We start from the raw sequence: 23,107 nt of genomic DNA, 5'->3' as shown, positions 1-23,107 counted from the left end.
GGGGGACCTGTGCCTCAGAAACCCTTTCCTGGCAGGGGTGGTGGTTGGACCCAGCTCAGAGGAGCAAAGAACCACAGCACGCTTCTTCCCCTGGATGTTGGGTGGAATCCCTGAGACTTCAAGCATCCTTCACCAAAGAGGCTGCCAGGAGGCAGGGAAGTGGCCTCTGAGGCCCCGGGGGCCCTTCCCAGCCCCAATTACAAAGCGAGGAGGGAGAAGGAGGCTGCCAGGAAGAAGGTCTGGATGAAGTCACTGTTTTGGTGGCTTCAATGGAAGCTATTAATACCCATAAGGTGGTGCTCCAGCACCTGTCACCGTGGCAACCCCGCCTCCCCAGCAGTGTAGATTCTGAAAGCTCTGCCCAAGGGGGTGGGTGTCAGTGCATATGTGTTTGGCTGCGTGTACACGTGTGTCCGTGTGGATGCTGTGAGCGCTCACACCAATGCACAGGAGAAGGGGGGGACCCAAGGCGGGGACCCAGGGACAGTTTCAGCAGCAGCTCTGGCCCCCATCGCCCCTTCTCTCCCTTGCTTCTCTCCCTTCTGACCAGCTCCATTCTCTTGCTCCTTCTTCCTCTCTCTCCCTCCCTCTTGTCTTTCTCGCTTCTTCCCCCTCTTCCCTGTTCCACCCTTGTCCTGCCATCTCTCTGCCCTTGCTGCTCCTTGCTCAGTCTCCTGCTGGTTCACCTCTCTCTTCCCCTCCTTTCTCACTCTCCACATCTCCCAGATCAGTTCAAGTCTTCAAGAGTCTCCATGTGGATAAAATAATAAAATATTTGACGGAGAGCTTCCTTTCTTCCTTCCCTGAACCCCTAGAGACTGAGCCCAGAGCAAGCCACAGGATGGTCCCCCACCGGGCAGACAAGATGGAGTTCATCTAGGCTGAGCCAGGGCTCCCTTAAACTTCAACAGCTGACATCGCCCTCCCTGCTGAGAAGCTAGCCTTTAAACAGGAAACAGCCTCAGCCATCCCTGGCTAGGATACATGGCAGCTCTGAGGCCCAGCCCATAGTTAACATCATCAGACCACCATCCGAAAACACACAGAAGTGGTCCTGCCTGAACTGCAGGGGGTGGCTGGACGTGTTAGATGGGAGATCCCTGAGTGCCTGAACCATAGTAGATTCTTGATAAATATTTGACAAATCAATGAATCAATGTCAGTGAATTAACCTATCAATACAGCCACTCAGTAAGCCCAAGAGCCTTGCCCAGACCAGCCTTTCTGGCTGGCTCCCTTCTCTACAGCACCTTTGCCACAAAGTTTTCCTCGAGGTCAGGTCTTTCCTCTGAAGGACCGGAGTCTGTGCTAACCATCTTAGCATGCAATGGGCACCTTACTGCCCTGTTTCCAGGCGCTTCGGGATTCAGCTTCGTTCATTGCCCCAGCGACCCTTTTGAGCACTCTCTGTACATCTAGCATTGTGTGGAGTACAGTTTCCTTGCCAACACCATGAGGGAGCCTGTCCTATGCTTTCCTTAACTCCAGTATAGTTTCCTACCTCCCAGGGCCAAGTTTAGGGCTGAACACACTCGTAGGTCTCCATATTGTCAAGATGTCCGTTCTTCCCAACTTGAACTATAGATTCATTACATCCCAGGGAAAATCCCAACATGTTATTTTGTAGATGTTAACAAACTGATTCTCAAGTGTCCGTGGAGAGGTAAAAGACCCAGAGTAATGAACAGTATATTGAAGAAGAGCAAAGTTGGAGGACATTAGCCAACTTCAAAATTTACTATGAAGCTGCAGTAATTAAGACAGTATGGTACTAGTGAAAAAATAGACAAATAGATAAATGAAACTGAATAAAGAGCCCAGAAATGGATTCACACAAACACAGTCAAGTAATCTTTGATGAAGGAGCAAAGGAATATAATGGAGCAAAGGTAATCTTCTCAACAAATGGTTACATGAACGACTGGACATCCACATGCAAAAGGGTAAATCTAGACATGGGCCTTACACCCCTACCCACAAAAATGAAATCAAAATGGATCACAGACCTATATGTTAAATGCAAAGCTATAAAACTCCTAGAAGATAACATAGGAGAAATCTAGACGACCTTAGCTTTGATAATGATTTTTGCAAAGATGACAAAGGTATGAACCAAGAAAGAAAGAACTGGTAATACCAGGGGGAAAGGACTGGGGGAAAGGACAGTTAGGGAGTTTGAGACTGACTTGTACACACTGTTTTATTTAAAATGGATAACCAACAAGGACCTCCTGTTAGCACGGGGAACTTTGTTCAATGTAGTGACAATTTACTGCTACTGTTAGCACAGGAGACTTTGCTCTATTTAGTGACAACCTAAATGGGAAAAGAACTGGATTAGAAGTATATACATGTATATACATAACTGAGTCACTTCATGTTATACCTGAAACTACCACAACATTGTTAATCAACTCTACTCCAATATAAAATAAAAAGGTTTTTAAAAGAAATAATTGAAAAGCTTGATTCATTAAAATTAAATCTTCTGCTCTCCAAAAGACTCTGTCAAGGGAATAAAAAGACAAACCACACACTGGGAGAAAATATTTGCAAAAGACATATCTGAGATAGGACCGTTATCCAAAATACACAAAAAATACTTCAAACTCCACAGTAAGAAAACAACTTCATTTTTAAAATGATCCAAAGACCTGAACAGACACTTCACCAAAGAAAATGGCAAATAAGTATCTGAAGACGGTCCATATCTTATGTCATCAGGAAAACGTAAATCAAAACGATGATGCCACTGCAGAACTATTAGAGTGGCCAGAATCCAGAACACTGGCAACACCAAGCAGGACGCTGGGAACTCTCATTCATTGCTGGTGGGAATACAAAATAGTACAGCCTCCTTGGAAGACAGTTTGGTGGTTTCTTACAAAACTAACCGTTCTCTTAGCATATTATCCAGCAGCTGTATTCCTGCATACTTACTCAAAGGGATTGAGAACTTATGTCCACAAAAAACCCGCGTGTGCATGTTTTTAACCATTTTGTTCATAATTGCCAAAACTTGGAGGCAGCAAAACGTCCTTCAGTAGATGAATGAACAAACTGTGGTACTTCCAGACATGGAATATTATTCAATGCTAAAAAGAAATGAGCTATCAAGCTATGAAAAGACACAGAGGAACCTTCATATATAATGAAATATTTATGAGTACTCGTTTAATGATTAATGAGGTTGACACGATGTTGTTTTATAGACATTTAAGTAAACATTTTTTAATTTTGATTTTGAAGTTTTCCTTTCATAATTTGGAGCCACTGGATTTTTTTTCCAGTCTTATGTAGACCCTTAGACCTAAGTCCTGGACTTACAGTGCCTATGGATAAAATCCAGGCCTGAGGCCAAGCATTCTTAAGACTGGATCTAAAAGGGCTTTCCTCGTGGCTCAGATGGTAAAGAATCTGCTTGCAATGCGGGAGACCTGGATTCAATCCCTGGAGAAGGGAATGGCTACCAACTCCAGTATTCTTGCCTGGAAAACTCCATGGACCAAGGAGCCTGGTGGCCTACAGTCCATGGGGTCGCAAAGAGTCAGACATGGCTGAGCGACTAACACACACAAAAGGACAGGTGGAGATTCCTGCAAGAAGCAGAAAGAAAAACGTGCGATGCCAGAAAGAGGACCACACGTCTCCCTACCTGGGAAACTTGTTTAGTGATTTCAAAGGAGTCCAGCATCCCTAGACTCATCCCAGGGTCCCTGGCTCAGGTAATACTGACAGATGATATTTGTTTGTTTGTTTGTTTGTGGCTGCACGGGCTCTTCGTTGCTGAGTGTGGGCTCTCTTTAGCTGTGGTGAACCGGAGCTAGTCTCTGTTGCAGTGTGCTGGATCTGTTGCAATGGCTTCTCTTGTTGCAGAACATGGGCTCTAGGCGCACGGGCTCAGTAGTTGTGGCCTGTGGGCTTAGTTGCCCCAGGGCATGTGGAATCTTCCTGGACCAGGGATGTGCCCTATAATGGCAGGCGGATTCTTAACCACTGGACCAGCAGGGATGTCCCTACAGGAGATATTTATGGAGCACATAGTCACATATACAAGGTCTTGGTCTAAGCATTTCATCTGTATTAATTCATTTGAGCCTGGTAATAACCCTGTGAAGTAGGTATTATTATTTAGCAGCAGCAGCAACAGTGTCCCCATTTTAAAGATGAAAATCCTGAAGCTTAGGAAAGTTAAGATACTTGACTAGGAGCTGATAAGTGAAGCACTGAGGTTCAGTCCTAGGATAGTCTGAGTCCGAATCCCTGCCCCAGAGTGGGATTCCTTTAGGTGCCAGCTTGAGGAAGACACCTGTCGCCAGGGAGGTGTCCTCCCTTGAGTTCCCTAACTAGCCCCCTCCTACAGATGAGACTCTTAAAACTCCCCAGGGCTTTGGCTCAGCTCTCCAGAAGTTAGGAAGCACATGGCCACTAATCAACACAAAACAGATTTAAAAATAACAAAACTGAACTCAAAGAAAAGCTCCAAGTGGATGTAATATCCCGGCATTTTCTTTTCCCTACAGAGATATTTTAAATGACCTTGTGTTAGTCACTCAGTTGTGTCCGACCGTTTGTGACCCCATGGACCATAACCCACCAGGCCCCTCTATCCACGGGATTCTCCAGGCAAGAATACTCGAGTGGGTTGCCATTTCCTTCTCCAGGGCATCTTCCCAACCCAGGGATTGAACCCACGTCTCCCACTTTACAGGCAGCATCTTTACTGTCTGAGCCACCAGGGAAGCCAGGAATGACTTTATCTGGCAAGAAATCTTTTCTAAGAATGTTACAATGATCCAAGCATCATAAAAGAAAAGTCTGATAAGTAAGACTCTATACAAATTTAAAACTCCTTCATGGTAAAAGTTGGAAGACACTTTCAGGGCCAGGAGACACACCTCCACTAAGTCAGAAGCCTTCAGTCAGTTCAAACGCCCTGCATCTCCAGATGCAGAACAGGAAACAGACGTTTCTCCATTACTGCTGCCTGGGTAGCCTCTCACTTCTATCCTCCTTTCCCAAGAGAGGTGCCAGAGGCGCTCGCTTGTTCCGACCTTCCTTCACCCTTCACCCAAAGGCGCCTCAGACTGTGGAAAGCTTCCTCTCTTCCCAACCAGAGCAGCCTGTGGAACGTTTTCTCTCAGTGGGGTGAGCAGCCTTGCGTGTCCCATCTTCTCTTCCCAGTCGTCCCTCTCCGTTTCTCTCAGGCCACCAGGAGGTGGCGCTAGACCTCCATTAAAATCCGCTTTGTCTCTGTCAGGCTTTTGAGGAGGGGGACCTCAAGCCAATCAACACATCTTTTAAATGTTTACAGGTTGCTTGATTTCCTCTTTCAAAGCGGAAGGAGAATTTGGGGAGCAAATACATCCTGATAGCTTCCATTAACTACTTCATTATAATAAAAATATGTCAATGAAGAAATTAGCTCTGCTCTTTAGCCACCCAGAGGTTACCCTCTGGGCACATTTGCTTCCCTGAGGCCACTTTGTCATCTTTCATTCTGAGACTGGATCTCCAGCAGACACTGTCCCAGGACTTGAGTGAATCTCCCCAAACTTAAGGCAACTGGAGGTCCTCCTCAGAGCACCTCAGCTCACACTGAGCTGCCCCACTGCCTGTGTCTGGTACCTGACGTGGGCACCTGTGTGTGCCCAGCACAGCACAGCACCTGGCTGTGGGCACTGCATATGTCCAGTGGGCAGCTGTTGTTATGTGGCCAGAGCTTGAGGGTGTGAGGCCATTGCGCCCAATTACTCTCAGACCTGGGGCTTGCCACTCATGGCCCAGGGCTGTCCCAAACACGTCTGAGAAGTCTCATGAGTTTGTGAGCGCTGCAACAGGGAAAAGGCAGGTGCCCAGAGGTACTGTCTTTGGTGTTTATGGAGTAAGAATAGAATTCGGAAAATCCAGCTGGATGTGTGCCCCCCTCCCCAGAGAGCAACTCACCTGTTTTTGTACCCCCAGTCTCTGCATTTGGCCCAGCACCCCCATGTCTGATGCCACCACCAGCAGGACCTCCACACCAGAAAACCAGCCCCCCTCAGAGGATCTGGGAACACTTCATTTCACTTTGGTCAGAAAGTCCATTTTTATAGACTGTCAGTCATGTTTAAAAGAAAAAGGTGAAAATATTATAAAACCAGGCTCAACTGTTTCTTCTTCTGAGAAAAGGAGTTAGAAATGTATTGTGAATGAATGAAATTTTTCACATTCTGTAACCTATAGGGTGAGAACCAAAAATTAAAGTGTGGAAGAATGTTAAGGTTTCAACTTGGTTATTTTGTTTTGTGTCAGTCATATATTTCAATCCTTTTTTTTTTTTAAAGTAATATTTATTTACATGGGCTTCCCTGGCGGCTCAGATAGTAAAGAATCTGCTTGCAATGCAGGAGACCTGGGTTTGATTCCTGGATTGGGAAGATCCCCTGGAGGAAGACATGGCAACCCACTCCAGTATTCTTGCCTGCAGAATCCCCACGGGCAGAGGACCCTGCCAGGCTATAAGTCCATGGGGTCACAAAAAGTCAGACACAACTGAGTGACTAAGCACATTTATTTACATATGGAAACAATTTTTTAAATCCATAAATTTACTGCCCAGAATAGTTCTGTTGATTTTTTTAAATAAAGTTTTTATGTACACATTGTTTGAAACATCAAACAGCACAAAAAGGTATAAAACAGGGAAAAAAGTGCCCCCTGTGCTAGCAACCAATAGTATTAACTGTCTACATATTTTATATATCCTTCCAGCAAAAAGTGTATGCACAATACCAAAACTTTTACGTATTTATATCATTTTTATTCAGAAAGATTATACTATGTACAGTATACCCAAATATTTTTTTAAATGCTTATCAGAATCTATTAGAGGTCTTTTCATATGAACACACATAGATTTGATTCATTCTTTTAACGGCTGTATAGATCCCATTTTATGGCTGTACCATAATTTATTTCAAAAATTATTAAATATCCCCTGTTGATGAAATTCAGGATCTTTCCAATTGCATTGCTATTAAAATGAAGCTGTAATGAACATTCTTGTTTGTTTATCTTGGCTATTATTTATCTTTGTTTTATATTGTTTGTTTATCTTTGTGTATCTTGGCAAACCTATCAATAGAGCAAATACAGACCTATGTAATTCTTAGGTCAAAGGGTATGTATATTAAAAATATAAAAAGGGCATGTATATTTAAATTTTTGCTTTAAATATATTGCCAAGTTGTTCTAGGAAAATTCATACAAATTTGTATTCCAGCCGTAAGTGTATGAAAGTGACTGCTTCCCTAAGCCCTCATTGACATTCATTTGCTCAGTAGTGTCTAACTCTTTGCAACCTCATGGACTGCAGCACGCCAGGCTTCCCTGTCCATCACCGACTCCCGGAGCTTGCTCAAACTCATGTCCGTTTAGTCAGTGATGCCATCCAACTATCTCATCCTCTGTCATCCCCTTATCCTCCTACCTTCAATCTTTCCCAGCATCAGGGTATTTTCAAATGAGTTGGTTCTTCCCATCCCATCAGATGGCCAAAGTATTGGAGTTTCAGCTTTAGCATCAGTCCTTCCAATGAATATTCAGTACTGATTTCCTTTAGGATTGACTGGTTTGATCTCCTTTCTGTCCAGGGGACTCTCAAAAGTGTTTTCCAATATGACAGTTCAAAAGCATCAATTCTTCAGCACTCAGCTTTTCACTCTCCTCTTTCACTTTCATCAAGAGGCTCTTTAGTTCCTCTTCACTTTCTGCCTTAAGGGTGGTGTCATCTACATATCTGAGGTTATTGATATTTCTCCCAGCAATCTTGATTCCAGCTTGTGCTTCATCCAGCCCGGCATTTCGCATGATGTACTCTGCATATAAGTTAAATAACCAGGGTGACAATATACAGCCTTGATGTACTCCTTTCCCAGTTTGGAACCAGTCTGTTGTTCCAGTTAAGATCTTATCCGGTTCTAACTGGATTCTAACTAACTAACTGTAGTTTCTTAACCTGCATGCAGATTTCTCAGGAGGCAGGCAAGGTGGTCTGGTATTCCCATCTCTTGAGGAATTTTCCAGTTTTTTGTGATCCACACAGTCAAAGGCTTTGGTACAGTCAATAAAACATAAGTAGATGTTTTTCTGGAACTCTCTTGCTTTTTCTATGATCCAATGGATGTTGGCAATTTGATCTGGTTTCTCTGCCTTTTCTAAATCCAGCTTGAACATCTGGAAGTTCGAGGTTCACATACTGTTGAAGCCTAGCTTGGCGAATTTTGAGCATCACTTTGCTAGCGTGTGAGATGAGTGCAACTGTGCAGTAGTTTGAACATTCTTTGGCATTGCCTTTCTTTGGGACTGGAATGAAAACTGACCTTTTCCAGTCCTGTGGCCATTGCTGAGTTTTCCAAATTTGCTGGTATATTGAGTGCAGCACTTTAACAGCAACATCTTTTAGGGTTTGAAATAGCTCAACTGGAATTCCATCACCTCCACTAGCTTTGTTCATAGTGTTGCTTTCTAAGGCCCACTTGACTTCACATTCCAAGATGTCTGGCTCTAGGTGAGTGATCACACCATCGTGATTATCTGGGTCCTTAAGATCTTTTTCGTATAGTTCTGTATATTCTTGCCACCTCAATATTTTGCTTCTGTTAGGTCCATACAATTTCTGCCCTTTATTGTGCCCACCTTTGCATGAATTGTTCCCTTGGTATCTCTAATTTTCTTGAAGAGATCTCTAGAAGTTCCCATTTTATTGTTTTCCTCAATTTCTTTGCATTGCACACTTAGGAATGCTTTCTTATCTCCTTGCTATTCTTTGGAACTCTGCATTCAGATGGGTATATCTTTCATTTTCTCCTTTGCCTTTAGCTTCTCTTCTTTTCTCAGTTATTTGTAAGGCCTCCTCAGACAACCATTTTGCCTTTTTGCATTCCATTTTCTTGGGGATGGTCTTGATCATGCCTCCTGTACAATGTCACAAACCTCCATCCACAATCCTTCAGGCACTCTATCATATCTAATCCCTTGAATCTATTTGTCACTTCCACTGTATAATCTTAAGGGATTTGATTTAGGTTATACCTGAATGGTCTAGTGGTTTTCCCTGCTTTCTTCAATTTAAGTCTGAATTTGGCAATAAGGAGTTCATGATCTGAGCCACAGTCTGCTCCTGGTCTTATTTTTGCTGACTGTATAGAGCTTCTTCATCTTTGGCTGCAAAGAATAAAATCAATCTGATTTTGGTGTTGACCATCTGCTGATGTCCATGTGTTGAGTTGTCTCTTGTGTTGTTGGAAGAGGGTGTTTGCTATGACCAGTGCGTTCTCTTGGCAAAACTCTGTTAGTCTTTGCCCTGCTTCATTTTGTACTCCAAGGCCAAACTTGCCTGTTACTCCAGGTATCTCTTGACTTCCTACTTTTGCATTCCAGTCCCCTATGGTGAAAAGGACATCTTTTTTTAGTGTTAGTTCTAGAAGGTCTTGTAGGTCATCATAGAACCATTCAGCTTCTTTGGCATTAGTGGTTGGGGCATAGATTTGGATAACTGTGATATTGAATGGCTTGCCTTGGAAATGAACGGAGATCATTCTGTCATTTTTGAGACTGCACCCAAGTACTGCATTTTGGACTCTTTTGTTGACTATGAGGGCTACTCCATTTCTTCTAAGGAATTCTTGCCCACAGTAGTAGATATAATGCTCATGTGAATTAAATTTGCCCATTCCAGTCCATTTTAGTTCATTGATTCCTAAAATATCAATGTTCACTCTTGCCATCTCCTGTTTGACCACTTCCAATTTACCTTGATTCGTGGACCTAACATTCCAGGTTCCTGTGCAACATTGTTCTTTACAGCATCGGACTTTTACTTCCATCATGAGTCACATCCACAACTGAGCATTGTTTTCACTTTGGCTCCATCTCTCCATTCTTTCTGGAGTTATTTCTCCACTCTTCTCCAGTGGCATATTGGGCACCTACTGACCTGGGGAGTTCATCTTTCAGTGTCATATCTTTTTTGCCTTTTCATACTAATTCATGGGATTCTCAAGGCAAGAATACTGAAGTGGTTTGTCATTCTCTTCTCCAGTGGACCATGTTTTGTCAGAACTCTCCACCATGAACCATCTGTCTTGGGTGGCCCTACCTAATAACAAATTTTATAAATATCATTTCTGTTCATTTAAATACAGGTTAAAAAAAACAAATTCTGGAGTAATTCCATAGTGGTCTGGCGGTTAAGAGTCTGTACTTCCACTGCAGGGGGACACTGGTTAGACACCTCATCCAGCTAAGACCCCTTGGCATGAAATTCTCGATGAAGGGCCACATGTTCTCGGATGCTGCCTAGAAGGCAGAGATAGGTGGCAGCTTGGAAATGAAGATCATGCTGGGCTCTGCACAGCTTCTCACTGGTGATCCAATGTGCGCAGAAAGTTTTCACGAGGTATCAATAGGCCACGGTGTCACGATAGGGTTGGCCTGTGGCCATGTTTAAGTAAGCGCAAGTCCCATAGAAGGCCTCACCAAGTGCACAGCGGTGACCCTAAGGCTGCCATTTTCCCATCATCAGAACTGACATTGGGTATTACCAATCTTTTAGTTTCTAACAACTTGGTAAATTTGAAAAGACACCTGGATGTTCAGATTCATATTTAATTATGAGTAAGGACTAGAATCTTCACAGGATTTGGGGCCACTTGTCTTTCGTTTTCTGTGAATAGCCTGTTCACATCTTTTGCCCATTTTTTCATAGGTTTGTTCACCTTTTTTTATTGATTATATGATTCCTCTGCATATACAAATTAAGGACATAGGGCTTTGTGCAGCTTGTGAAAAAATTCATTTTTTCAGCTTTTTGTTATTTTTACTTTGCTGATTGGCATTTTGCTCACAGAAGTTGTGGGGCGCACTTTAACCATCTTCTCCTTCACAACTACCGAATTCTGTGTTCTGTTCACAACGGCCTTCCCTTGCCTCTGATGGTGAAGAAATTCACCTGCATTTTCCTAAATGGTTAGCCAGTGGTTCCGGTGCCATTTTTCAGAGTCTCCCCCCCTTTTTTTCCATTCTCTTTTCAGCCCCTCAGGGCTGTGTGACTCTACAAAGTCACCAGAGTAGAGCCCACAGAAGTGCCACGTTGCTCTGTCTCTCTCTGCCAGAGACAGCCAGAAAGGCCTGTCATCCAGATCCCACAGAAGACCTCTGTCATTTGGTAGAAGAGGGTCAGGTCTCTCAAGGGTGGAGAGGGCACCACAGCTCTGAGAGACACGAGGGAACAATGGCCTCCCAGTCCTGATAGGAAAGTGGGCCACGCACCCAGTGTCTTCCTTCTGAAGGAGACCTCACAGGAGGGTGTGCTCTCCATCCAGAAAGAAGAAACACAGCCACACTTGTTTCTGAAGACACACGCACTTATACACACACTACACATATCCCCACAAATACCACCGCCCCACATACACACACATCAGACACACCGACTCCCCTAGCAGGGGGCACCCTGTCCTAAAGAGCCCTCTCCATCACAGGAATTCCAAGAACAGTCACACCAGTGTTTCTCAAATAACACCCAGATTCCTTTTTCCTTTTGAAAGGAAATAAAAATCTGGAGGGCCCCCAATAACATATCTGTAAGACCCCACATTGAGGAAAAAAAAAGAAACCAAAGACTTATTCTATAAAGATCTTCCAATTGCAAGTTGCTGCTGCTGCTGCTAAGTCGCTTCAGTCATGTCCGACTCTGTGCGACCCCATAGATGGCAGCCCACCAGGCTCCCCCGTCCCTGGGATTCTCCAGGCAAGAACACTGGAGTGGGTTGCCATTTCCTTCTCCAATGCATGAAAATGAAAAGTGAAAGGGAAGTCGCTCAGTCGTGTCCGACTCTTAGCGACCCCATGGACTGCAACCTACCAGGCTCCTCTGTCCATGGGATTCTCCAGGTAAGAGTACTGAAGTGGGGTGCCATTGCCTTCTCTGAATTGCAAGTTAACACATATTAACACATATTTACAAGTGCTAAATAGATTTAAGTCAACATTAAAATGAAAATCTGACTTTAAAAAATTTTCCAGATTTAAAAGATCTGGGGACTTCCCTGGTGGTTCCATGGTTAAGACTTTGCCTTCCAAATGCACAGGGTGCTGGTTCAATCCCTGGTTGGGAACTGAGATCCCATGTGCCTCGAGGCCGGAAAACCAAAACATAAGACAGAAGTAGTATTGTAACAAATTCAGTAAAGACTTTAAAAATGGTTCACATCAAATAAATCTTAAAAAAAAAAAAGATGAGGCACCCCAAGGTGGGGTAGGGAGTTTAGAAGAATCAGATCTGAGGCATTATTCTGCAGCACATCTACAAGTTAATTTGCTTTCCACACACAGGAATAACAAATCTTTCTTCTATCTTCCCTCTATTTCTGCCTTTCCTTGTTCAGCAGGCCTAAGCTCCAGGCAACAAAAGGTGATCTTCCTCCCTTTTACCTTGTCCCTTAATCCCGTTGAGTTTTTCCAGTAAAAAACATTTATGGTTTTTATTGGGAAATTTTAAAAATCATTATTACAAAATAGACAATTTAGAAAATACAGAATTTTTTAAGATGTAAAGCCAGCTGCTCACCCTGAGAGGTAACATCCCTTTAAGCTGTGCTGGGCTTCCTTTTTGCCTTTTTCTTTGCTTGAGTGTTTTCCAGTAAATACCCAGCAAGGGCCAGTGCAGTCACACCAGCTGGTTCTCCTTTCCTGTGAGGCCCAGGGCCCAGGCTGACCTGGGAGGGCTGTCTCACCTCCTAGAGGTTGGAGCTATGAACAGGCTGGCCTGGGAGAGACCTTGTCCCAGTTTTCTGCAGTGTTCTCCCAGATGCATTGTCCGTTCTTTCTCTTTTTCAAAATTATTTATCTGGCTGCACAGGTCTTAGTTGTGGCACCTGGGATTTAGTTCCCCGACCAGGGATCCAACCCCCGGTCCCCTGCGTTGGGAGCACAGAATCTTAACCACTGGAAGACCAGGGAAGCCCCCATTGTCCATTCTTTTCTGGAGACTCCCAAGGTTAGAGGCGGCTGGCTGGCGGCCCTTTGACCACTCCCCTCTCCCTCAGAGTAGAATGGGAGCGAGGCGTGCTCAGATCCTCTCAGCCCACCTCTCTCCCCTCTGTTCTCAGGTGGTTCAGGGTTGAGAAACACAGCCTTAGCCAGACAGTCCCCTCTCCTGGCAGCAGCCCCGAGGCTGACCAGGGCTGGGAGGCACAGAGGAGGAGCCCAGCTTCCTTCCTGGCCCTGTCCCCACCAAGGCTGTGTGACCCAGGTCAGGACACCCAGCCTCTCCGGGGCCCTGCACCCTCCCCTGCCCCAGGAATCTGGTGGTGGTGGCTGCGGTTCTCTGCTAGTGACAGGCTAGAAAGTTTTCTCCAGAACGTGCGCCCTCCCTTCCCCTCCCCTCCCCTCTCTCCCTTCCCTCCTCCCTCCCCTCAAGTCTCCCCTCTCCCCTCCCCCGCCTCTCCTCTTCCCTCTTCCCCTCTCCCTCCCTCCCTCCTCTCCCTCCCTCCCTCCTCTCCCTCTCCTCCCCTCCCCTCCCTTCTTCCTTCCCCTCCCTGCAGAGTCACACTCCAGCCCTCTCCCTCCCCGCCCCCACCCTTCCCTCACACAGGTCCTGACAGCACATCACTGGATAAACTACAAAGAATGGGACCCAGGCCTCTGTCTGTTACTACTTCATCAGAGGTAGAGACTGCACAGATAACTTAGCAAGTTTGCAGGACATATTGCGGACAGTCTGACTTAAACTACAGGCTAAATGATCTACACAGCATTCATTTGGCAGGTCCCAGAAATGGCACCCCACTCCAGTGTTCTTGCCTGGAGAATCCCAGGGACGGGGGAGCCTGGTGGGCTGCCATCTATGGGGTCGCACAGAGTCAGACACGACTGAAGTGACAGCAGCAGCAGCAGCAGCAGCAGCAGGGGTCCCTCAAACTGCCGGGCTCTCATTTTTCAGAGGAACTGAAATGGAGACACAGTAAGTCCTCCTGTATCATGAGGGTTGAGAGAAGGGAGAGACCGGCCTCAGATGGAAGTCCCCTCTCCCAGCACCCCCGGGGCTCCTGGGCGGGTGAGTAGCATGCCCAGAGCTTCACTCAGTGGTCCCCGGAGTCTCCAGAGGAAGGCCGGGTAGGCCAACGGCATGGCACGCCAGTGTGGGGCAACACACGCTGATACGTGACAGGGAGACTCCGGGGCCCCGGGGCGGGGGTGGGAGGGCAGTCTTGGGGACACTTTCATATTCTCTATTTTTAACTTTTTCATAATGGTGTGTTTAATCAGAAAAAAAAGATGGAGATATTTCCATTTTCTAAAAGTTGTTTGAAATTACAGGAAGAAGGGCGGTCAGCGCAGCTGCCACGGTGCCGATGGGCTCTGTGGAGACTGGAGAGTGTTGCTGCGCCCCTGGGTCCAGAAGGACTCAGAAAGATACTTGCCTCCCATGCTCCAGAGGGCTCGGGAGTGGCGCTCGTGACTGTGAGCAAAGTGCCGATGACATCACTGGTCCAGGCTGGATGGAGCAGGCGTCAGTGGAGTCAAGGGCACCCCAGCCCCTGAGGTTTTCCTTGGCTCAGGGGCAGCGCTGAGCTGCCAGTGAGGGAGATAGAGGGGAGAAGATTGAGGAAGGGCCCGGGCTTCACCCACTCCCAGCCCAGGCTCAGTCCACGCCCATGGATCTGTGACCAGGAGCAGTTCCTGTGGCTGCCTCCACTCCCCTCCATAAGTCAGACTGCCTGGGTCAGAACTGGGGGCCAGGAAGATGGGGTGTTGTGGGGTGGGCTGCAGGTGAGGAGGAGGGAAAGATAGATAGGAAGAGACTGCAGGACAGAGAGGGGGACAGAGACAGAAAGACACTCGGAAAGACTCAGACACACACGCCGAGGGACGCACAGTCACAACACAGAGAAAGGCAGAGTCAGAGATGGAGAGACCAGCAGAACGAGAGGGAGAGAGACAGAGAGAGCTCAGGGCAGCACCTTCGTTCCATCTGCTTCCTAGGAGCAGACAGAGGGGCAGGTGCAGGTCAAGGCCTGGGCAGAGAGGACAAAGCTAGAGACGGAAGCAGGGGGAATGAGTGTCAACATCACAGAGAACAAACCTCTGCCGCCCTTGCAGTATGCTTAGCACGCTGCTGGAGGCTGCAGGAACAAGCAGGTGTGAATGCAGGTCCCATCCTAGCTGGGAGACCCACCCCACACCTGGGAGGCAGGAGCAGCAGGCAGGAGCGGCCTTTCCAAGGGCCAAATGGGAGGAGAGGCTCCCGAGAGCTGAGGTCACCAGGGGCAGCTTGCTGAAAGGCCTCATCCGAGTTGCGTCTTGCAGAGCAGGTGGGAGGAAGGGGCATGGGTTCTCCAGGGGAAGAGGCATCTGCAAATGTGTGGAGGTGAGAAGACACTTGTGAGTACTGTCAGGAGGGCCTTGAATGTCACGATAAGGAGGCTGAGGGGGCCCGGCCACACTTGAGCAGAGGAGTGATGTAGTGGGACCTGTGCTTTAGGGAGACCTGGGCTGGCCAGTGGCCAGACCTGAAGGGCAGCAGAGTAAGTGGAGGAAAGAGTCGCAGGCACTCACTGAGCCCCCACCCCGTCTCCCAACACCCCCCATCTGACACTACAGTCAAGCAACCCCAAACTGCCAACCCATACCTGGCTGCTTCTCACCTCCGTGCCCTTGACCAGGCAGTACCCTCCATCTAGAAGGCCTCCCCTTCCCCAACCCGGGCAAACACTGAAACAGTTTCAATGCTCTTCAAGAGACTTCTCTTGCAGGATGGCTTCAGGCAGAGTAAGGCGCCCCTCCTGGCTCCTCCCAGCACAAAAACCAATGTGAAAGCTCCTTGGGCTCAGCGGAGCTAAGTCATGTTCTTAACCAAGAACCGGAAAATGTAACTGGCTCCATCAGTGCCATGGCCTCAACCACACCCAGAATTTGCCTGTCCTCCACGGGCAGCCCCACCAGCTGTCCAGCATCAGTATCCAAACCCTGAAGAAAGGAAGGAATCGGCTGGGGAGGGATGCGGGGACAGGGTGGGGCCCATTTGCCTAGAGTACTGTGGGATGGCTGGTTACAGAGCAGTGACTCATCTCCCAGAGAGGAGCGGAGCAGTAGGGGACAGTTGGGAGCCTGTAGAGAGAGCCTGCCTCTGCCTCACACCCTTGGCCGGACGCCGTCTCCTCCTGGTCCCCTCAGGCCCTTGGGAGAGAAGGAAGAACCTCTTGCAGCCCCTGGCTTGCCCCCAGTGTGGCATTGACCAGGAAGGCAGCTGAAGCCTCCCTGGCCCCCACCCAGGCCACGGCCATGGATAAATTCCGCACACTCTTCCTGCACTTCCAGTCCAGCTCCGAGTCGGTAATGAATGGCGTCTGCCTGCTGCTGGCCATGGTCACCGTCAAGCTGTACTCCTCGTTTGACTTCAACTGCCCCTGCCTGGCGCACTACAATGCCCTCTACGGACTGGGCCTGCTGTTCACACCCCCGATCGCCCTATTCCTCTGCGGCCTCCTGGCCAACCGGCAGTCCGTGGTGATGGTGGAGGAGTGGCGCCGGCCCGCCGGGCACCGGAGGAAGGACCCGGGCATCGTCAGGTGCGGTCCCACCCCCCTCCAGCTCCCCGTGGGCATTGTCAGGGGCTCCCCCAACTGCATAAGTACTGCCAGGGGCTCCCCAAACCCCAGTGACCCCCATGGGTATGGTCAGGGCTCCCCCAGGCACCCCCACAGGCACCCTACTTTCAGATGTGCCCCCTGCTCTCCCCCAGAAAATGATACCAAGGCACCATCAGTTCACAGAGACAGATTTGCCAGTCTCCACTCTGGAAACAGATATTTCTGATCCCGTTGTCTGTCACCTTCCCACGCCCAATGATAAAGACGCGTGAATGACACAGGACTCCTAAGAATTATCCAGGTCACGTCTGTCCTGCTGGCCATGGATTATAACTCCCCACATGCATGAAGGACCATCCCATGATGTGCATACCATATTGCACATATGAGAGGCGTGGTTGGCTTGAAGGCTGCATCCTGTCTCCTGCAAGCTCCCCGAGGGCAAAGACCCCATATGCTATCACTGTGTCCTCAGACCCTGGTCAGTGCCCTGTATCAAGAAAAGCTGATGGGGAATTCCCTGACCGTCCTGTGGTTAGGGCTCGACACTTTCACTCTTTCACTGCTGTGGCCTGTGTTCAATCCCTGCTCAGGGAACTCAGATCCTGCAAGTCCTGTGACACAGCCAAAAAAGAGAGAGAGAGAGAGAAGAAAAGCTGACAGACTTTAGCAATTCATAATACTCCCTGGCCAACAGTCAGCCAAGCTCTGTGCCAAGTACTGTGTGTGCACAGCCTCTGAATTCTTACCTCGGCCCTGGGTCTCTTCCTGTCTTGGATCCATTTTTAAGGATGGGGGACCTGAGGCACAGAGAGGTTAAGTCACTTGGCTGAGCTCCCACAGCAAGGAAGAAGCTCAGATTCAAATCAAACCCAGAACCGCTGCCCTGAGTGTTTTAGACAAAATACCCAAGTGCTCTAGATCCACGGGCAGTGGTAGGAGGGACTTGGTGGGTTTTAGTTCACTTCTGATCTTCTCCTCTCCTCTACTGATGTAGACAACTGGGGTGTTCTCAAGAGCATATTATGTAACTTCGTAACAAGTCTTTGTTTCCACCTTCTAACCACCTTGCCCCCATAGAAAATGCTGGAGCCACCCCTGCCTACAACATATTTATAATTCACCACCAGGTAGGCCATGTACGCACACACACATACACACAGCCAGCGCACACCATCCTATGTTTTGTATACAACCAGCCTGCCAATGCAGGAGACATAAGAGACCCAGGTTCGATTCCTGAGTGGGGAAGATCCCCTGGAGGAGGGCGTGGTAACCCATTCCAGGATTCTTGCCTGGAGAATCCCATGGACAGAGGAGCCTGGTGGGCTACAGTCCTGGGGTCACAAAGAGTCAGACACAACTGAGTGACTGAGCACACGCGCAAGTTAAAAACACCTGCATTCTGTGCACAAGCAGCCTCTCTTTAATGTTGCCAGGGGCTCCCGGCTCCCTGTGATTCAGCCACGCAGGGAGGCTTTTCCTCTGGAGTCTTGTGGTTCCAGCTCCACTGAGCTCCTGTCCTGTGACCAACACCCAATTCAGGCCACTAGACATAGTAGGTCAAAAGAGGCACCTGGGGACAATCAGAGGCTCCCTGGACACTGCAGGAGGTGTGTAATGCCGTCTCTGGGCAGGTTATTCCACAGGACCCTCTTAGTTTAGGGTCCCCCCAAAAGCAGGCTCTGGAAAGAAGTGATAATAAGGAGGCAACTGGGGCTCAGTCCTTTGAGGGGCCTAAGGGAGTGGGTAGAACCCACTTCAGAATCATCCCACTGAGGGTCCCGGATGCTGGGGCATTAAACTACCAGGCCCTGCCCTCTGGGATTGAGGTGAACCCTCCAGGCCACCCCGCACTGGGAGCAGGGACTCCTCTGAAGCCTCAGAGCCATGCAGGGGGCTGAGGTCAGAGGTCTTCAGGCTCTCCACGTGAATAGAAACTACCCACCAAAGCTCTAGATGCTTCTGGCCTGAGCAGAGCACTAACAGAGTCTGCTACAAAGGCTCAGGCAGGAAGAATACCAGCTCCCCAGTGTTCCAGTCCCAGGGCTCCCAGGACCCCAGCTCTGCTTCTCCCCAACCCTCTGCTGCTCAGGCCTCTGCAGTGGGAGCTGCAACCCTCCCTTTGGGGTAACCATGCACCATCCTGGGAAGTTCATCCTCGCATCCCCCCTGTAGCCTTCCTGCTGCAGCTGAATTCTGGCTGCCCTGTGTTCCCGCTCCCTTCCTCTGTTCCCAGGTACATGTGCTCCTCTGTACTGCAGAGAGCGCTGGCCGCCCCCGTCATCTGGATCCTGCTGGCCCTCCTCGATGGAAAGTGCTTCGTGTGCGCCTTCAGCAGCTCCGTGGACCCTGAGAAGTTTCTAGACTTCACCAACATGACCCCCAGTCAGGTGCAGCTCTTTCTGGCCAAGGTGCCCTGCAAGGAGGATGAGCTGGTCAGGAACAGCCCCGCTCGGAAGGCGGTGTCTCGCTACCTGCGGTGCCTGTCACAGGTAATTCGGGGGGTTGGGGGGTTTCTTCTCTCTGCCCTGGGAAATGTCCTGCACTGGTTCCGAGGGGTGCGGGGTGAGGAGGTATACATGGTTTCCTGAGGCCCCCTCCCAATGCTAGAGACACAACCGCGGAGCATGTGGTCCCTGGGGGGGTGATCAGAGACATGACCCATACACAGGACAGTGTCAGGCCTAGGACGTGGGCACTTTGCCATGAACACTGACTCACCTGAGGGTGGAGACCAGGTGTCCATACCCTTCTGGAGTCAGCTAGGCTCATCTCCAGGTTGGATGGCAGGAAACGCTGCAGATATACTGCACTACCCTGCCCCCACCCCACACACGCATTCTGCCCACCCCTCAGAAATAACAGTAATTACCACTTATGAGGCACTTATGTGTCAGGCACTGTTAAGCATTTCACATGCATTACTTCATTTAATTCTCAAAACTGCCCTATGAGATAGATGCCATCATGATTGTCCCACTTTGCAGATGAGGAAACTGAGGCTCTGAGAGTTTAGTTCACAAGGCCAAAGGCACACAGTTTGTAAGAGGCTGGGCAGGAATCTAAAATGCCATTCCTCCAAACCCTCCCCTACTATGCAGGTCCTCCCCAGACGCTTGGCTCCCCACAGAGCACAGAATCCATTATCCTGGGGACAAACCCCAGCCCAAGCTCCAGATCCCACCCTCACCACTGCCAGAGCCTGCTTGGGCTGTGTCTCCCCAAAAGTGTTTACATGGTCCCACCACGTGCAGAGCATCACTGGAGATACACCCTAGCTCTCTGGGGTGTCAGGACAGGCTCATGGTGAATGCAGGCCCGTGGAGTGGCAAAGAGAAGACCATGCTTGGGACACACTTGATTCTGCTTCAGACTGTGACCACGGCCATGAGCCCCTTCCCCTCTGGGCCTCGGGTTCTCCTGCAAAATAAACGGAGGTTCGGTCTACTCACCTTGATGTCCCTGTGGATGTAAACACTGTAGACTAGTTCACTATCCCTGGAAAGAGTGCAGAATCCTCAGACCAGGGTTTGAGTCCTGACTCAGCTGTAAACGATCAGTCACATTAAATGCTCCTCCAAGTAAAATACTCACACAAGCATTTTAAACTTAGAGGTGGGGGGAAGGGAGGGCCTCGTGAGAGGCCAGGCAGAGAGCTTTGTCAATCACATCTACAAATGATAAGGATTCAAATAAGTCTTGTGGTTTAGAGGATGATTTTTCTGCTCCAGGTCTATAAAGTTGCTCTAGTCCTAGGTGATGTCTCAATACCTCTGGCTGGGCAGAGGGGAGGGCCAGGAGCAGCCAGGCTGGGGCTCCAGCCTCAGAATTACTTCAGCTTCTCTTTACTCTTGGCCTGGAACACTGTTTCCTGTTCACATCTTGTAAACTATCATCAGCCTTTAGGTCTCAGCCTCAACTTCACTGTTCTCTGAGGCCTCAAATTCAGGTCAGGTGTCCCCTCTCAGAATTTCCATGACCCAAGATACATCCCTCAACATGGCACTTAGCCAGTCATCACCTATGTCATTGTAACTTCCACTAAAGTGTTAGCTCTGTGAGAGCAAAGACTGAGTCCTCGGTGTCTCCCTGAAAATATAGGATGGATGGATGCATAGATGGGATGGATGCACATATATAAGCATGGATGAAGAACCAGATAAAAAGATGAAAGGATGATGGGTGGATGCACAGATGAATGGATGGGAGTGCAAGAAGGCGAAACGTTACCTCCACCCACCTTAGGTTTTCAGCTGAGACTCTAACAAAAAGAATGATTAACAGGAGGAAAATAAACAGTTTAGCATTGTGTGAAGTGCTCATCAGGCAGGGGGAACCTAAAACAGAGTCACTCTAAGCAGTGGCTTAGAACTGCGGCTTATATAGCATCTTCAGCTATGAACAATACCTTTGTAGAAGAATGTCAGGACAAAGGAAAGCAGCTTTATGCTTCCAAGGGTGGAAACTGTGGGAAGATAAATAAATACATGGGAGGAAACAAAAGGATTGTAAGGTGTGTTTGTTCAGGAGGAAGGCAGGGGGGATAAATAACAAGTGGATAGATGATTAGATAGAGATGAATGGAAACAAGGATGAGAGTATGGGAACATGAATGGATGGGAGCATAGATGGTTGGATAGAGGGATATGGACAGATAGGAGCATGGTTGAGAAGGTGGCTTGATAGGAAGACAATAGATATATAGTCAGATAAGAGGATGGATGATGGGATGGGTGAGAGATAGTTGGATAGAAAGTGGATGGAAGGAGGAATGAATGAATGGGAGAGAGGATGGATGGAGGTAGTTGGTAGAATGGATGACTGAATTGGAAGGCGGGTAGATCTGAAAATGGATGGAAGGGATAAGTAAAGGGGACACCCTTGCCACACTGTACAATATCTGTGTGTCTGAACGCTTACATTAGCGCTCCCCACCCTCTAGGCCATTGGCTGGAGTCTCACCCTGCTGCTGATCCTCCTGGCCTTCCTGGCCCGCTGCTTGAGGCCCTGCTTCGACCAGACAGTCTTCCTGCAGCGCAGATACTGGAGCAACTACGTGGACCTGGAGCAGAAGCTCTTCGACGAGACGTGCTGTGAGCACGCGCGGGACTTTGCGCACCGCTGCGTGCTACACTTCTTCGCCAGCATGCAGAGCGAGATGCAGGCGCGGGGGCTGCGCCGGGACTCTGCGGGTAGGGGTCCGGAGGCCCCTGAGAGGCCCGAGCCCCCAGACGGCCTGGACGGTGGAAGCGGGAAGGCCCACCTGCGCGCAGTCTCCAGTCAGGAGCAAGTGGACCGCCTCCTGAGCGCCTGGTACTCCAGCAAACCACCACTTGACCTCACAGCATCCTCTGGGCTCTGGGGGTGCGGCCTCACCCATCGCGCCCCCACAGTGGTCCCGGGCACCAGGGAGTCCCCACACACTGACGTGTAAGGACCCAGACCGCATCCTCACGTAAAATGCCCACACTGACAAGGATGTGGGGGCTTTCCAGGCAGTGGGGACCCCATGGCAGGGCAGCTTAACCCTTGTCAGCCTCCTTCCCCAAAACAGCCCAGTGCCTGGCCGAGCTTCTGGGCGTGGCCTCTTGTGTGCTCTAAAGCTGTGCTTCACAAACTTCCTTGTGCTCACGTGTTCACCTGGACTCTTGTCAAATGCAGATTCTGATTCAGTCCATCTAGGACCAGGGCCAAGACTGCATTGCTGACGAGCTCCTGATGCTTCTGGTCAGTGGACCAAACTCCGAGTAAGAGTCTAAATAGATCTGTCCTGGGTGCTGGGTCCTAGATGTCCATATTCTAAATCTAAAATAATAATAATGGCAACAGCACCTGCTTGTATGATGCTTACTATGTACCAGGCACTGCTCTAACTTCTTTCTATATATAACTCATTTAATCTTAATGATAATCTGATGAAGTAGGATGATGACTAGCCCCATTTTTTTTAGAGAAGGAAAGTGAGGCATTAAAGGTTAAGGTGGCTGAGGTCACCCATATAAGAGCTGGAATTTGATCTCAGGACATCAGCTCTAGAGTCTGCTCTGAGCTACTACATTAATCCTCTAGGCTATGTGTGTGTGTGTGTGTGTGTGTGTGTGTGTGTGTGTGTATGCACGCATGCATGTTCTAGATTGTGTGTGTGTGTTTTCAGGGCCGTGGCTGGGTTTCCTGCAGCCTCCAACAAGGTTCTCTGAGTGAACTCAGCAAACCCTGCTTGAGAATTCTTCTCAAAAGTACAAATTAGTGTCTCTTGCTGACTACTGCAGACGAATAGCTTTATATCTTTTCAGGGGGATTTTTCTGTTTCTGAATGTCAAGGGGGAGCTGACCCTTCCAGCTCCCATCTTCTCCAGTTCCACCAATTCTGTTCTAACCAACCAAGGCCAAGCAGCCTTCAGGTGCAGCTCGTTTGTCAGCCCAGCCTTCTGCTCACCTCCAGCCAGCAAGCACTTCCTCCGTCACCT

General features: G+C 48.6%; 1 protein-coding gene across 2 annotated transcripts; it reads left to right on the top strand.

Annotated features, from left to right (window-relative positions):
* The first annotated feature begins 13,640 nt into the window (after positions 1–13,640).
* CALHM3 (calcium homeostasis modulator 3) lies at positions 13,641–22,513 on the top strand. 2 transcript variants are annotated; one of them, XM_070780765.1, is made up of 4 exons: positions 13,641–14,008; positions 16,366–16,616; positions 18,877–19,132; positions 21,583–22,513. In XM_070780765.1, the coding sequence occupies exons 2-4, from the start codon at positions 16,384–16,386 to the stop codon at positions 22,072–22,074; spliced, it is 981 nt and encodes a 326-aa protein (XP_070636866.1). In that variant the 5' UTR covers positions 13,641–14,008; positions 16,366–16,383; the 3' UTR covers positions 22,075–22,513. The 2 variants fall into 2 exon arrangements, with proteins under 2 accessions (XP_070636866.1, XP_019844128.2); XM_019988569.2 differs by lacking the exon at positions 13,641–14,008 and having other exon boundaries at positions 14,350–16,616.
* The last annotated feature ends 594 nt before the right edge of the window (positions 22,514–23,107 follow it).

Source organism: Bos indicus, chromosome 26, assembly GCF_029378745.1.
Source record: "Bos indicus isolate NIAB-ARS_2022 breed Sahiwal x Tharparkar chromosome 26, NIAB-ARS_B.indTharparkar_mat_pri_1.0, whole genome shotgun sequence".
In the NCBI taxonomy this organism is placed as follows: domain Eukaryota; kingdom Metazoa; phylum Chordata; class Mammalia; order Artiodactyla; family Bovidae; genus Bos; species Bos indicus.
Note: the sequence above shows the minus strand (reverse complement) of the source record. Positions and strands in the feature narration are given on the sequence as shown.